General features: G+C 53.1%; 1 protein-coding gene across 2 annotated transcripts in view; it reads right to left on the bottom strand.

Moving 5' to 3' along the window:
* Positions 1-14,725, bottom strand: part of pld3 (phospholipase D family member 3) — a 37,954-nt gene extending 23,229 nt beyond the window's left edge. The window contains exons 1-5 of one of the 2 annotated variants that reach the window (XM_078533450.1): positions 14,689-14,725; positions 7,073-7,139; positions 3,034-3,102; positions 2,170-2,342; positions 1,254-1,440 (exon numbers count right to left, since the gene is read on the bottom strand). In XM_078533450.1, coding sequence (XP_078389576.1) covers positions 1,254-1,440; positions 2,170-2,342; positions 3,034-3,102; positions 7,073-7,099 — 456 coding nt within the window. In that variant the 5' untranslated portion in view covers positions 7,100-7,139; positions 14,689-14,725. Of the gene's footprint in view, positions 1-1,253; positions 1,441-2,169; positions 2,343-3,033; positions 3,103-7,072; positions 7,140-10,943; positions 10,963-14,688 lie in introns of those variants that run through there. The other variant, XM_078533451.1, reaches the window with a different exon arrangement.
* Positions 14,726-17,255: the final 2,530 nt, after the last annotated feature.

The following is a 17,255-nucleotide window of genomic DNA, read 5'->3' as shown; positions in this document are numbered from 1 at the left end:
TTACTCCGGTGGAGTTTTACACCGGTGGAGTTTTACACCGGTGGAGTTTTACACCGGTGGAGTTTTACTCCGGTGGAGTTTTACGCCGGTGGAATTTTACACCGGTGGAATTTTACGCCGGTGGAATTTTACGCCGGTGGAGTTTTACACCGGTGGAATTTTACTCCGGTGGAATTTTACGGTCCCGCCGAATCAATGGAGTTTTGAACGGTCCACTGCATTTTACAGTCCCAGCCCCACCCCCACCATGATGGGGCCATAAAATTCCACCCACAATGTCCAACATTAGACGTGATTTCACGATTGGACAACATTTGCTAAATAATCCTCAGTGCACTAATAATTACACTGACAACCAATTTAAGATTGTCAGTTGGGCTCGCAGTGTGGCCCATTTGCGTGTACTGGAAGCTGCATATATTAATACACTGGGCCCTGTTCTTTACAGACAGAAAGAACATGTACACACATTGCGCCTGTTTCAGCTAAACAAAATAAGTGACAGCCATTCACTGGTTCATTCTTCAGGGTAATGCCTTGACCAATCAGAGTCTACCAGAGGCTATCAGTTCACTACCAACTGCTCCTATGAGTGGGGTTCCCTTGGACGGCCCTTGTAACCTTTGGCAGGGGTCAATATTAGCGGGGGGGGCGGGGGAAGGCGAATAAGATTGACACATCTGATTATTGCGTATAATTTGAATATTAATGAGTGTTCATAATAGGAGCAGCAGTAGGCCATTCAGCCCCTCGAGCCTGCTCTGCCATTGAATAAGATAATGGCTGATTTGACTGTGGTCTTAACTCCACTTTCCTGCCTGTTCCCAAACCCCTTAACTCCCTCGCCAATCAAAAATCTGTCTAACTCAGCCCTGAATATATTCGATGCCCACTCACTGCTCCCTGGAGAAGAAAATTCCAAAGATTAACGACCCTATGAGAGGACAAATTCCTCCTCATCTCCATCTTAAATGAGAGACCCCTTATTTTTAAAGTGTTCCCCCCTAGTTCTGGATTTCCCCCATGAGAGGGGACATCCTCTCAGCATCTACCCTGTCAAACCGCCCCCCAGAACCTAACATGTTTCAATAAGATCACCTCTCATTCTTCTAAACTCCAACGAGTATAGGCCCAATCTGGTCAACCTTTCCTCATAAGGCAATCCTTTCATCCCAGGAACCAGCCCAGCGAACCTTCTCTGAACTGCTTCTAATGCAAGTATGACTGATATTGAACATTTCCCTGGGCCATACCTGGTTTGCCGTGGGTTCAGATGTGTGTGTGTCGTTGTTTTGCATTGTCCAGTAGAAGGAGGCAATGTCAATGCTGTTCTTTGCCTCACTCAGCAACTTCATCCAGCCATCAAAAATGGATGGTGGGTTCACAGTGGAATTAGGCCCAAAGTGCATCCCTTCCGGAATACTCTCGACGAGGACGAGACTGGGAGCAGAAGAGGGAGCGTAAGAATGAATCAGCTCAAGGGGCCTTACAGCTCAGACATAGGACTAGCAGCTCCATCTTATCAGGGGGTTTGATTGTCTCCACCGCCCCCGGGTACCTGCAGCCAATCCCACAGGTCCCTTCAGGGGATGTTGCAACCCACTGTTTGTAGCCAGATACTTAGAGGAGGCATTGCAGCCCTTTAACTCCTCTCACCCCCCCGGATACCTACAGGGGGCTCTGCAGATCCAGCTAATCCCCCAGGCACCCACAAGGGGCACTGCAGAGCCTGTTATTCCTCCAGATACCTATCGGAGGAGCTGCAGACCCTGCTAATCTCCCAGGTTCCTATGGGGGGTGGGGTGGGGTGGGGGGAGGGCACTGCAGAGCCTGCTATTCCTGAAGGTGCCTACAGGGGTTGCTGCAGAGCTTGCTATTCCCCCAGCTACCTACAGGGGACACTGCGGAGCCTGCTATTCCCCCAGGTACCTACAGGGGGGCACCACAGAGCCTGCTATTCTTCCAGCAGCCTACAGGGGGCACTACAGAACCTGCTATTCCCCCAGGGACCTACAGGGGGCACCGCAGAGCCTGCTATTCCCCCAGGTACCTACAGGGGGCACCACAGAGCCTGCTATTCTCTCAGTTTACTACAGGATGGGCTGCAGAGCCTGCCTTTCCCCCAGGTGCCTACAGAGGGTGCTGGGGTCCCTGTTGCATCCCCCGTACCTGCATGAGTCAGACCAGCCCTTCCCCAGGCTGTCAGCAGCTCTTCCTATCCCAATGGGGGTTTGGACCTTTTTGTCCATTTGGTGGGTGTACGGGGAGAGCAGTAACTGCACCATCATCAGGAGGATGAGAATGATGATCACCGTCAGCACCAGAACCGCATCTCGATAGATCTGGAGGAGGAGATAGAGAAGGAGCAGATGTTAGAATATCTGTATAATCTGTCCCATCAGTGCTGGGCCACTCAATGTCCCACCACAGTGGGGGCTCCAATGAGGCTGTTTGGCCAGAGTAAAACATCACCTCTCCACCCAACCCAATGCATTGATTAAAACATTGAGCAACGATAGCAAGATACAGTCATCAGGAAAGGCAAGGAACTTAGCAACAGGAGTAGGCCATTCAGCCCCTCGAGCCTGCTCCGCCATTCAATTGCATCATGGCTGATCTGTATCTTAACTCCATTTACCCACCTTGGTTCCGTGACCCTTAACCCCTTACCCAATAAAAATCTATCAAATGCACTTTTCAAACTTGCAAATTGACCCTCCCGCCTCAAGGAGAGTTCCAGGTGAAGTGCTTCTCCTGAGCGACCTAACTCTAATTGTAAAGTTATGTTCCCTTTAGTTAAATTAGACACTTTAATTAAATCACTCCTTAATCTGATATGCTTGAGGGAATACAAGCCCGATCTGTGCAACCTGTTCTTATAATTTAACGCTTTTAGGCCCCACTATTGCCTGTTGGCATGGAAATAGGCCGCGTATTGAGAGGGCAGCCACTATGATAACTCCATTCCCCCTTACACCCAGACTACGAGCTCCAGGTTCCAGATGAGACACACAGCAAGTGTGGGATCCATACCTTTTGCGATCCTGAGTTCCACGAGCTACAGCTCCACCTCCCATCGGCGGGAGGATGTGATGTCTTCACCTTGAGCAAGAAAGAAGACACGTTTGTTAAATGATGGAGTGGCAGAGCCCTGATCCTCAAAGACCCCTGGGATCTCTGTTTTCTGTTCTTTGACCAATCCGCTATCCAAAATAATACCTCACTTCAAACCCCAAGAGACATAATCTTGTGTAACAGCCTTTCGTGTGGCACCTGTTGAATGTCTTTTGAAAATCCAAACATACATCCCACACACATCCTGGTTTTACTTCATCTACTCTGTTAGTTACATCCTCAAAAAGCTCCAATCAGTTTGTCAGGTATGAATTGGAGGAGCGCAGATATCTCGGAGGGTTTTGGAGCTGGGGGAGGGGCCTGAAAGCTGGGGTTAGCGTAGGGAGGCTGTTGCACTGCAGCAGCAGCCTCTCCTGCTCTTGCCACCAGCCATCAGGCAAACTGGAAGGATTTACTAGTTGACGCTCAACCTGTTTGGCCGCGTTATGAACGCAACTTCCGTGGCCGTCCAGTCCTGGAGTGGGATTCCAACCTGGAGATTCAGGCTCAGACGCAGGGAAAGGTACCCATTGAGCCACCAGACCTCCAGCACCCAAAGTTTACAGGGGGTAGAATGTGGCAGGGCAGCCAGGAGACCTTCGGAATAGTTGGCTCTACAGGTAAGAAAGGGAGAGGTTGGCGTTGGAGGTAGGTGTATAGTGGGGTTATGTGGTCAGAAGCCCAGCTCTATTTCACGTTGAGGAATTGCAGGCAGCTGAGATGAGCATCAGTGGTCAATGGCGGAGATGAAATGGTGACTGGGGAATGGAGTTTGTGTTGGGAGCTGAAGACGATGTTTTGGTCTTCCCAATATTAGGTTGGAGGAAAGTTCTGCTCATTTAGTACGACAGACACAAAAACACAGACAGACACACATACAGATACACAAATGCACAAACACACACAGGGGCAGACAAGGGAGACACACACATGGAGACACGCACACTCCATGTGAGAGACACACACACACACACAGTCACACACACACAGATGCACAGAGAGACACACAGACAGACTCAAGCACAGAGATATATGCAGACACCCAGACACATATTCACACAGGCACATACACACCAGACCCACACACAGAAACACACATTGACACACACACACACACACACACCACACAGAGAGACACACACACACAACAGAGACACACACACAGACACACACATACACACACACACCACACAGAGAGAGAGAGACACACACACACACACAAATTGACACACACACCACACAGAGAGACACACACACACACACCATATGGAGAGTCACACACACACCATACGGAGACACACACACACACACACAGACACACACACACACGCACACCATACAGAGAGACACACACACACACACACACCATACGGAGAGACACACACACACACACACACACACACACAGAGACACACTTATCAGCACAAACACTTCCTAGCAGCTGTCAGTGATGGAGAACAGGGACTTTTATCCAGGCCTGAGGTGCTGTTTGACCATAATTACAGCCCCACCATCAGTGATTTGCCCTCTTCCAGGGGTCAGCTGCCAACACACTCATCGTTAACAGAAAACTGACCTCAAGACAACTCCCCAAAACCTAATCAGCGTCTGAACCACTCTAAACAGACACTCCACTGAGGGGGTGCCGCACTGTCAGGGACACTGCCTTTTGGATGAGACGTTAAACTGAGGCCCTATCTGCCCTTTTAGGTGGATGTAAAAGATTCCACAGCGCTTTTCTGAAGAGGAGAGTCGTTCACCCAGTATCCTGAACAGCTTCACTGACATCAAACCCATTCTTCCGGACAGAGTAGATAGGGAGAAGCTATTCCCATTGGCAGAAGAGTCGGGAACCAGAGGACACTGATTTCAGGTGATTGACAAAAGAATCATCAGCGACACGAGGAAAAGATTTTTAAGGCAGCGAGTGGTTAGGATCTGGAATGTCCTGTCTGAGTGTGGCGGGGGCAGGTTCAATCGAGGCTTTCGAAAGATAATTGGATAATTATCGGAAGAGAAAACATTTGCAGCGTCATGGGGACAGGGCAGGGAGCCAGCATGGGTATGATGAGCAGAATGGCCTCCTCCTGTGACCATTCGAATATTCTATAATACGATGTGCAAGGGCTTTGAGTCCCTGCATCATGGCAGGAGCTTTATAAATGACACAGTCTGTTTTACACCAGGTGCACCTGTACAAATGCATCAGGTAAGAAGGTAAGCAGGCTGTGAAAGAAAGACTTGCATTTATATAGCACCTGTCACCACCTCGGGACGTCCCAAAGAGCCTCGCAGGCAAAGACGCACTGCTTCAGGTGCGGCGGCCGTCGTCGTAACGTAGAAACCGCAAGCAGACATCTTGTGCACAGCAAGATCCCACAAACTGTAAGTGTGAAAAATAACCAGACAACCTGTTTCGAGGCATGAGTTGGGAGATAAATATTGGCCAGGACACTGAGGAGAACTCCACCCACCCCCTACTCCAACCCCGCCCCCCGGCTACTCCAACCCCGCCCCCCGGTTACTCCAACCCCGCCCCCCGGCTACTCCAACCCCGCCCCCCGGCTACTCCAACCCCGCCCCCCGGCTACTCCAACCCCGCCCCCCGGCTACTCCAACCCCGTCCCCCGGCTACTCCAACCCCGCCCCCCGGCTACTCCAACCCCGCCCCCCGGCTACTCCAACCCCGCCCCCCGGCTACTCCAACCCCGCCCCCCGGCTACTCCAACCCCGCCCCCCGGCTACTCCAACCCCGCCCCCCGGCTACTCCAACCCCGCCCCCCGGCTACTCCAACCCCGCCCCCCGGCTACTCCAACCCCGCCCCCCGGCTACTCCAACCCCGCCCCCCGGCTACTCCAACCCCGCCCCCCGGCTACTCTTCAAAATGGCGCCTATGTGATCTTTGATGTTCACCTGAGGTCCCAGACAGGGTCTCAGTTTAATGTCTGGTCTGAAAGACAGAGCAGCCCCCATTAAGCAATGACTATGGAGACTCTGAGAGAAATGCTTCAGGCTGGTGGTGGTGGGGAGGGAGCAGGAGAGGGGAGAACAATCAGGGCCTGTTTAAAGATCCCATGGCAGAGTCGCAGGGATCAGTGTGAGACGGTCATGAGAAACCTGGGAATTAACACAAGAATTGAATCAAGCTTCATAAACAGGAAATTAAATCCACCTTTACCATGTGCTACTGGAGCAGGTCAGTGACCCCTCAACTAGTCACGGAAAACTCCCACCCAAACTCACCCCCAAGGGTCAAGGGGTGACTGGCCGGTTGGAAGGGAGTTGCTGTTAGCCTCAGTGCCACTGGGGTTAGAGTGGTGGGGGAGGGGTAGATGAGAAAGGGGTCACCAGCCAGTGACGCTGGCTGGAGAGTGAACTTGGCTGCACAGCGATCCAGGTCAAACTGGACTGTGATGCCCACAAAGGTCAAATGTCCTAATGTCGCTCTCCTGATGCTCCAGTGATCTGGAACCATGAGGCATTACACACACACAAACACACGCACACACTCGCACGCACACACACGCACATACATACACACACACACACGCACAAACTCTCACTCACTGTCACACACACTCATACTCACTTTTGTTCTCACACTCACTTACACTCATTCACACTCACTCACACACATTCACACACTTTCACTCTCACACTCAACCAAACACTCATTCACACACACACACTCACTCAAGCTCACTCACACACACAGTCACACAATCACACTCGCAAACTCAGACTCATGCTCTCACGCTCACATTCACACACTACTCACCCATACTTTCTAATACGCACACTCTCACACTCACTCTCACACCCACTTACTCTCACACACACTCACTCACGCATCCCTACACATGCACCCTATACTCTGTACACACACTCATGCTCACACTTGTAAACCTGGGCAGTGTCAGTCCCTTATCACGTTGTGCACTGTCTCTGTCTAGTTACCTTCTGGTGTATCAGCTGGAGCTTCATGTTTCTCCCCCTGAGTCTGGCTCAGATCTCAGGTGTACACCTGCAGTAAAGAACATTATGGAGTTAGGACAGCGTTGAACCCCTCATTGACTCAGCGAGGGGACCTCTGCTCCAATTCAGCTGTGCAGAAGTGAAGACCTGATCCCATTGCGCCTTCCTATTGCTCCGTATCGCCTGACCCCGGACTGCCTCTCACTGCGGTTTGCCTGCAAGGTGCTGTGAGTCCCAGAGCAGACGCAATGGACCAATCCTCCTGTGTGAACCAACCCTGCGAGTTTATCTCCCTCGAGCGTCCACCCAACTTCCATTTTCAGACCAACTTGGCTTCCAAACCTTCATAGGAGTTTGCGGGGAGATCTGATAAAGGTGGACTGGATTATGACAGGTTTGTATAAGGTAGGCAAAGAAAAGCTGACCCATTTACTGATGATAAAAGGACCAAGATTTAAGGTTTTGGGCAAGAGATACTGGGGGGGATGTGAGGAAGAACATTTTTACTCAGGGAGTGGCCATGATCTGAATCTCGCTGCCCATGAGGGTGATGGAAGTAGAGATGATCAATGATTTCAAAAGAAAATTGAATGGGCACTTGAGAGAGATGAACTTTTAAGGCACCGAGGACTAAGCAGGGGAACGGGACTGACCAGATTGCTCTACAGGGAGCTGGCATAAATTTGATGGGCCGAATGGCCTCCTTCTGTGGCTGTAAATGACTCTATGACTCCTGCGCTGCAGTGCGAGCTGTTTATATAAACTGGAACAAGTTCACAAAACTGGAACGAATGAACGAATTCACGCTAACAGTATCACAGATACAGGCCTCTGTTAGCAGCACTACCCACCCCAGGCGGACACGGTAAACAAACCCATTATTCGTCTGTTTAGTTAATGTTCGTCATGTGGTTCATCTAACGTGGTGTGTTCAGTAGCAAAGAAAAACCAGGCTGAATTTCCCGAGAGTTCACCCCGGAGTCCTGGCCAATATATATATCCCTCGACTGTCATCACAGAAACAGGCTATCTGATCATGATCACCTTGCTGTGTGTGGGATCTTGCTGTGCGCATGCTGGCTGCAGAATTTCCTATGTTACAACAGCGACTCTGGGACACGCCGCCTCTGTGTGGGACATCCTTGCCCCCCCCCACCCCATGCCCGATGATCTGTGCACCGGGAATCGACCTGCTCAGGGTTCTAATTTTGACAGCATATGAATACATCTTTGTACATGGACCAGGGATTCATATAGCAAATTTAGATGTGCACTTGCGATGCCATGGCATACAAGGCTATGGGCCTAGTGCTGGAAAACGGGTTTAGAATAGGTGGGTACTTGTTTGACCGGCGCAGACTCGATGGGCCGAAGGGCCTTTTTCTGTGCTGTAGACCTCTATGACTCTATGACTCACGGCAGAAGCTCACCACCCTCGAATCGAAGGACAACCGGCGGCAATGACCCTTCGAAAAGCTCGCCATCGGCTGTAAAGCACTTTGGGATGGGTCCTGGGGTCACACAGGGGACAAATGCAAGCCCTTTCCTTTCTTGGTCTCACGCAGACAGGCACCTCGGGTGCTGACACCGGACACCTCGGTGTTCTAACCCCCGCCCCACGGCGCGTGCCCCTCCCCCTCCTCAACAGCATCGACAACCCAGCCAGGCAACGTCAGCTTGAGAGTTTTGCTGCCCTGTGCTGTATCCAGGTTGGTTAAAGCTGCTGACCGTTGTACTCAGCAACCACTGGTTCCAAATACTGTGCTCCAGTACCCAGTTACCAGGCTGGCTGACACGGGAACTGCCAAACCTCACCTTGGCGGGAAGAATTCCACTATCCAACATCAGTTCTTGCTGACTTAGAGCTGACAGACCTACAGGGGTTTCTACTTTGACTGGGGGAGTTGTGGAGGGGGGGACGCGGGTTGCGGCAGCTAATTTAATATTCGTCGTGGCCAGGTTTCTGGTTGAGCAAAAAGGAACTCTCTGCTGCGTAAAGGGAGGAGCACAAAGCTGTAAGTGTATCCCAAACAAAGCATAAACCTCCCGTTCAGTTCGCAAGCACCATCCCAAGCTTCACGGGGGTCTGCCATTTTAATTCTCCACCTTGCTCTGACGCTGACATCTCTGTCCTCGACCTGCTGCACTGTTCCAGTGAGGCTCAACATAAGCTTGAGGAACAGCACCTCATCTTCCGATTAGGCACTTTACAGCCTTCTGGACTCAACATTGAGTTCAACAACTTCAGACCAGAAACTCTGTCCTCCAATTTATTTCCTTTTCTTTGCTTGTTTCGGGTTTTTTTCCCCCTTTCAGACAGTAGCCCACCTGCTCCAGGCTTATCTTTTATTTCGCTATTTCTTTTCTTGCCCCATCACCTTCCCTTTGGCCCTGGAAGACGAACTCTTCTGTCATTCAATCTCTCCTGACTTTCACCCTATCGCAGACCTTCCTTTTGTCCTTGTCCCACCCACCCCTGGCTCAAAACCTGTTACATGTCCAACTTTCCCCAGTCCTGATGAAAGGTCACAGACCTGAAACGTTCACTCTGTTTCTCTCTCTCTCTACACAGATGCTGCCTGAGCTGCTGAGTTTTTTTTCCCCACCATTTCCTGTTTTTATTTCAGATTTCCAGGATCCACGGTATTCTGCTTTTCGATATAAGCCCTTGTGGAATTATTATTTACGAAGAAGTTAAGGAGGGCATTTCTTGATCACTGTTTCAAGTTGAACAGGATAATTTTTAATGACAACAAATTAAACTTTAATTCCTGAAACTAAATAAATGGTAAAAGGAAAGTTGTCCATTTTAACACATTAATGATGTTGTCAATGTCCTTAACTAACAAAGAAAGACTTGCATTTAAATTTCACGACTACTGGGTATCTCGATGTGCTTTACAGCCAATGAAGTACGATTCTGAAGTTTACTCAGTGTTGTAATGTAGGAGACGCAGCAGCCAATTTGCACACAGCAAGCTCCCACAAACAGCAACGTGATAATCATCCATATAACCTGTTCTTGTGATTTTTGTTGAGGGATAAATATCAGCCAGCACACCGGTGAGAACTCTCCCGCTCTTTGATTCGAAATAGTTCCATGGGGATCGACCTCGTTTCAAACTCTCACCCAAAAGACAGCACCTCTGACGGCGCAGCACTCCCTCGGTGTTCAGCGGAGCGGGACTTGTCTTCGGCTAAAAGCTGATCAAGGGATGATCGCGATGGGGGGTAAACGTATTTAATACTGAACGAAACCGAGAGCTCGGTCCAGTTTGCAAAGCTGAGCAGCTTCAGGGCTGGCGGGAAGAGGGGAGATTCCCAGTTCTTCCAACCCTGCCGAAGGGTTTCCGATCTGGGCAGCTCCCGCACTTATCTTCTGTCTGGACACAGGCCTGGGCGTCTCGCAGGCCAAGGAGCCTCAGTGAGGCCCTTCTGACTGGGCGAGCGTGCACATGGGTGGGTGGGTGGGTGGGGGGGGTGGAATGAAGTCGGTGTTGCGCGGAACAGAGCTGCCTTTTTTTTAGGGCCGCATGTCATTTTTAGCAGCCTGAATGATTCCGTGTTTCTCGTGTATATAGAGCGTGACAGCTTGTAAATCACATTCTATTGTTTGAAGGGGTGAAGGGGGAAAAGCTCTTCAGTTTCTGACCCGGCTTCAGTTCCCACGGTCCTGGCTTTGGACACCCCTGTCCGGTGGTGGCTGTCGGGCTGGGAGGGCAAGTGGAGCAGCCAAGGCTGAGGTAACTAACCTCATGAATCCGCTCCTTGGCCTTCCACAAATCTAGGGTTGGATGCGGCCTGTGAGGGGGGAGGACAAGGGGTGCTGGGTCTGTCTGTCTGTCTGACTCACTCTTGTGGCCTGGTCCAGGGTCAGTTAGGCCTGGAGTGGAGTCCACTGGCTTGAGGCCTTCAGTCTGTGGCAGGCATGGCAGAGGCTGGATAATGAATCGTGATCAAAGAAATAATATCTAATTTATTAAAGCTTCCTCTCCCTTGCATTATTATTTAGTTGTATTATTATTATTATTTATTAATTATTATTAATTAGAGTATTATTAGTTGTGACTCGTTTCCGGTTGTTTTCTGCTCGCCGGGCGCCCCTTGTTACCATGGTTACCCTGCTGCTCGCCGGGCGCCTCTTGTTACCATGGTTACCCTGCATCGCGCTCAGCGGCCTGCGATCGGCAGCAGCCATTTTGCTTGTGATTCCACTCCACCTGGGGCATCTCGAACAGGAAATGGTGTCCCCCCCCGCCCCGGGCAGCACCCAGAGTGGGCAGCACCCAGAGTGGGCAGCACCCAGAGTCGGCTCATGGCCCTCAAGCCCCGAGGGTCCACGTAGGTCACCTCAGAGGGTGTCTGCATAGGAGGAGCTCTGCGAGCCCGCAGGACCACCACAGGGCGGTAACCCCAGCACAGAAGGAGGCCGTCCAGGCCCACCGCGCCCTTCTGCAGCTTTGAGCGGTTAAAAACGCACAACGATGAAACTCATCTCGAGCCAGTCTCCAGCCCCCTGAAGGAGTTGCTCAACAATTAGACTGACTCATCAGCCAAGTTGGGAGTGCCGCCTGCGGCCCAGCCCCATAACTCATCCTCAAGCCAACAGCTCCAACAACAAAATGGGCACGTGACTCATTTCGCTTCTTTGCGACCCGTCAGCGTTTCAAAGAGTTGCCTGCGATATATTCCGGGGTGTTTGGTAGGGATGTGACCCCTGTGAGTAACAAGGTTCAGTATTAAATACGTTTACCCCCCATCGCGATCATCCCTTGATCAGCTTTTAGCCGAAGACAAGTCCCACTCCGCTGAACACTCTGAGGGAAGTGCTGCACCTTCAGAGTGGGCGAGAGTTTGAAACGAGGTCAATCCTATGGCACTAATTTCGGTGTCAGGGAGCTAGAGGGGGAATTGGCAAAGCTGTGGCTCAGAGCACAGGATCTCAGACCAGTTTAGCGAGCCCTGGGATTGACTGCACTCTGCGCAGCCAGTGGACCAGAAAGCCCCTTAGGTGAGTGAGGGAGGCTCCCTTAAATGTCACACAACAGGACAGCAACACTGTCCCCGATCTCCACGTTAAGCCGCAGGTCTAAACCAAAAAGAGGAACTTGGGTCGATTGCATAAGTGTTTGCAAAAAGACACTGGTTATCTTATAGAAACTCCGCTCCCTCCTCCCCTCTAAACCACCAACAAGTACTTTGAGTTTCCGTCACTGGGCTTACTGAAACCGCTGAAGTATCTGAGTAGAGGGAACCTCCCTCCCCGCAGAGAGATTTCACTGTGGCTGTGTAATGAGACGTCTCCTTTTGCAAAGGGGCCTAGCGGCTTTAAGTGGGGTGGTGGCGGGGGGGGGCAGCCATCTCCCTGTTGACATGGCCCTCATAAAAATCTGAAGAGGAGAACATTTGCAGGGCGCTGGGGAAAAGGGAGAGGGGCAGGTGGGTGGGTGGAGGAGGTAGGTGGGGGGGGGTGGGTGGAGGAGGTAGGTGGGGGGGGGGTGGGTGGAGGAGGTAGGTGGGGGGGGTGGGTGGAGGAGGTAGGTGGGGGGGGTGGGTGGAGGAGGTAGGTGGGGGGGGTGGGTAGAGGAGGTAGGTGGGGGGGTGGGTGGAGGAGGTAGGTGGGGGGGGTGGGTGGGTGGAGGAGGTAGGTGGGAGGGGTGGGTGGGTGGAGGAGGTAGGTGGGGGGGTGGGTGGAGGAGGTAGGCTGGGGGGGGTGAGTGGAGGAGGTAGGTGGGGGGGGGTAGGTGGGGGGGGTGGGTGGGTGGAGGAGGTAGGTGGGGGGGGTGGGTGGGTGGAGGAGGTAGGTGGGTGGAGGAGGTAGGTTGGGGGGGTGGGTGGAGGAGGTAGGTTGGGGGGGTGGGTGGTGGAGGAGGAGGGGGGGTGGGTGGTGGAGGAGGAGGGGGGGGTGGGTGGTGGAGGAGGAGGGGGTGGGGGAGTGGCACCAGGTAGGAGTTGCTTTTGCAAAGAGCTGGCACAGATAGAGCGGGCTGAGTGGCCTCCTTCTGTGCTGCATTCTATCATTCATCCAGAAGGTCATAAACTCGGCACCGAGGCCTCATCCTGCACCCCAAACCTAGCGAGAGCAGCGAGCCGGACACACTCACTGTCCCTGTCCCTGCCCCCTGCCCCCTGCCCCTGTCCCTGCCCCCTGTCCCTGCCCCCTGCCCCTGTCCCTGCCCCCTGTCCCTGCCCCCTGCCCCCTGCCCCTGCCCCCTGTCCCTGCCCCTGCCCCCTGTCCCTGCCCCCTGTCCCTGTCCCTGCCCCCTGCCCCCTGTCCCCTGTCCCTGCCCCCTGTCCCTGCCCCCTGCCCCCTGCCCCTGCCCCCTGTCCCTGCCCCTGCCCCCTGTCCCTGCCCCCTGTCCCTGTCCCTGCCCCCTGCCCCCTGTCCCTGCCCCCTGTCCCTGCCCCTGCCCCCTGTCCCTGCCCCCTGTCCCTGTCCCTGCCCCCTGCCCCTGCCCCCTGTCCCCTGTCCCTGCCCCCTGTCCCTGTCCCTGCCCCCTGCCCCCTGCCTTGGGACAGCCGCCGCCGCCGCTCCTCACATAACCGGCCCGTTTTGTAGACAAGGCTGAAGGGGGGGGGGACCTGCATTCCTCTAGCACCTTTCACATCCACAGTGGACGTCCCTAGCGCTTCGCCGCCAATGGGGCGCCGTTACTGTGGCTTTCTGTCGATGGGCGCACAGCAAGATCCCACAAACAGCGCACTGCGACCAATGACCAGGGGTTGTCTGTTTTTTTTTTAGCGATAGGCATAACTCATTGTCGTCATGGGGAGGAGGCCTCCCAACAAGCTGCACTCCAATTCCTCACCCTCCCCTGTGAGTCAGAGCCCTTTACCCAGAGATCTTCCCTTTCTGGTGTGGGATCGAACTTTATCAGCTGATTGTTCCAATAAACCCGCTGGGGTGGTTTCACTATCAGGAGCTGACGTGACACTTCACACCCGCTGCTTTATTGATCACTCACCCTGGCTCCCGGAGACCCTGACCCACTGTCGGCGCGGACATGGGCTGGTCATTGGCAAACGGGGCATGAACTGAGACACATGCTGGGTCCTCCTCAATCGGGGAACGTCTAACTCCGGCCACCCACCGTGTGCTGCAGCTTCGACTGTCACATAGGAGGAGGGGAGGGGTGTCTGCTAGCAGGAGCTCTGCACACAGAGCCACAGGGGGGGGTGATAGCACAGCACAGAAGGAGGCCATTCAGCCCATCGTGCCCGTGCCAGCCCTTTGAAAGATCCACCCAATCGCTCGCACTCTTCTCCACACCCCCCCCCCTCAGCTTTTCAAGTATTTATCTGATTCCCTCCCTCCGCAAAGCTACAACCTGCCTCTGCAGCCCCTTCAGCAACGCCTCCCGGGTCCATAGTCACCCTTAAGGGTGAAGCTTGGGGGGCCCCACCGAGGTGGTCCAGCCGGCTGCAGTGTGGTGGGTGGGGGGGGGGTGGTGGGGAGGGGGTGGTTTACAGACACTGGATAAGGCCCACAGCCCGGGACGAATGAATGAATTCCTGGCTGCAGAATCCTCGGAACAGCCTTGTTCTCTCAGCCACTCGACCCACCCCAGACAGACACAGCAAACAAACCCATTACTCACGGATACCCAGTCAGGCTGAACCTTGTGGCTTGCAGTTATCCTCTGTGTGAGTGTGTGTTTGTGTACGAGTGTGTGTGTGAGTGTGTGTGTGCAAGTGTGAGTGTGTGTGCAAGTGTGTGTACAAGTGTGTGAGAGTGTGTGTACAAGTGTGTGAGAGTGTGTGTGTGTACGGGTGTGTGTGTGTGTGTACAAGTGTGTGTACAAGTGTGTGAGAGTGTGTGTGTACAAGTGTGTGAGAGTGTGTGTGTGTACGAGTGTGTGTGTGTGTGTGTACAAGTGTGTGTGAGAGTGTGTGTACAAGTGTGTGAGAGTGTGTGTACAAGTGTGTGAGAGTGTGTACAAGTGTGTGTGTGTGTGTGTGTACGTGTGTGTGAGAGAGTGAGTGTGAGTGTGTACAAGTGTGTGAGTGTGTGTGTGTGTACAAGTGTGTGAGTGTGTACAAGTGTGTGAGTGTGTACAAGTGTGTGAGTGTGTGTGAGTGTGTTCTCAGGCACAGGAAGACCTGGTTGATTCGCAGCCTCTCTCTCTCTCTCTCTCCCTCTCCGCCCCGCCGCTCTCTGTGTGTCACAGGAACAAACTCTCAGTCCCATGAGCGTGTGCGGCTTTCTCAAGTTACAAAAGAATGCCAGCTGGGTCACGTGAGTCCGGGCTGCCAGTAAATCCCTCCCCACCCCCTCCCTCAAACTGAGAATCCTCATGACCAAAAGGGAAAATAGCACTTTTATTTGCGTTTGCCCAAAGTGCTTCGCAGACAATTTGCAATAGGCGTGCAGTCACCGTTTTAGCCTGCTAGCTAATTTACACACAGCAAGATCCCACAAACTGCACTTGTGTTAATGACCAGGTCAGGTCTGGTTGTTTTTTTTCACTTCTCTCACGACCTCAATTGAGGGATAAATGTTGTACAGAGTCCTCGGGGTGAGCCCAAGAATTAAGGGGCAGGAATAAAGAACAAAAATAGCCGGTTAAAGTTCAGCAGGTCTGAGGGCAGGAGCTGGCCATTCAGCCCCTTGATCGCGGCTGACCTGGTTGTGGCCTCAACTCCGCTTCCCTGTCTGCCATCCCGTCTCCACCCCCCCTAACCCTACCCCACCCCAACCCTACACCACCCCACCCCACCCCACCACTCCGCCCTCCCCACCCCTCCATCCCGCCTCCAAGCCCCCCACCCCACCCCACCCTCCCACCCCACCCCACCACTCCGCCCTCCCCACCCCTCCATCCCGCCTCCAACCCCCCCACCCCACCCTACCCCACCACTCCACCCTCCCCACCCCTCCATCCCGCCTCCACCACCCCCGCTAACCCTACCCCACCCCCACCTCACCCCCCCACCCCACCCCACTCCGCACTCCATCCCACCTCCACCACCCCCCCTACCCTGCCCCACCACTCCGCCCTCCCCACCCCTCCCTCTCACAACCCTTGACTCCCTCGCCAGTCGAAATTCTGTCTCACTCAGCCTCCAGCCTCCAGTGCTTGTCTGTGGGAGAGAATTCTGTACCACCACCCCCTCCTCAACACCCCCAAGCTTTCCTCTAAACACCTCCATGCGAGAGGCCTGCCGGAGGCTTCTCTTGAAGGCCCCAGCCAGAAGACACAATGACTCCCTACGTCACACGGCCACTGGTTTTTATCCAGTTACTGGTGGCAGGGAACAAACTAACAAATTAATCCAAAACAGTACAACGGCCAAATAAAACCCCCAAATAAAAACAATAAGCGAGGAGATAGACTGACTCACGCTCAGAGCGTTTTGCTGAAGGCCGAGGCCCGGCTGGGCCTTTACCGCTGACTGAATTGTAGATTCGTAGGCCATTCGGCCCATCCTGCCTGTGCTGGCTCTTTGAAAGACCTGCTCAAAAAAAGAGCCATTTGTGGGTCAGTCGGGAGCAGCGCCTTCTCTTGGATTTGCAGGTTTCTGGGTTCGAGGCCCACTCCGGGGCTTGAGCATTTAAAAAAAAACAACCAAGGCTGATTTCCCCAGTGCAGTTCTGAGGGAGTGCTGCACTGCCAAAGGTGCTCTCTTTCAGGTGAGATGTTAAAACTTAAGGCCCTGCCTGACGTATAAATGTCAATCTTATTTCTTTTAAAATTTTCAAATCGTCCCAAACCGTTCATGGGAGTTCAATTTCTCCCCTCGGTATTTTTGGGCTCTTTCTGAATGCTTACTTTACTTGGCCAGTACCCACACAGATTGGGCCCACTCCCCATTCCCATCATTGCTCCACCCCCACCACCCTCAAGTGCTTGGGAATTCTCACAGGACCAGGAATTCCCTCTCCTCAGCCCCACACACAACACGGGGTGTAAAACCTAACCTATTAAAACAATATAACAATGCGATAGGGTTTGCAGAGAGAACCTGTGGCACAAATGGGATCCTGGGCTTTATCAACAGGGGCATAGAGTACAAAAGCAATTAAGTTTGATAAACCTGTTTAAAACACTGGTGCGGCCTCAACTGGAGCACTGCGTCCAGTTCTGGGCGCCACACTTTAGGAAAGATGTGAAGGCATTAGAGAGGTTGCAGAAAAGATTGACGAGAATGGTTCCAGGGATGAGGA

This window comes from Cetorhinus maximus, chromosome 32, assembly GCF_964194155.1.
Source record: "Cetorhinus maximus chromosome 32, sCetMax3.hap1.1, whole genome shotgun sequence".
In the NCBI taxonomy this organism is placed as follows: Eukaryota; Metazoa; Chordata; class Chondrichthyes; order Lamniformes; family Cetorhinidae; genus Cetorhinus; species Cetorhinus maximus.
The sequence above is the reverse complement of the archived record's forward strand: the minus strand, read 5'-3'. Positions and strand labels throughout refer to the sequence as shown.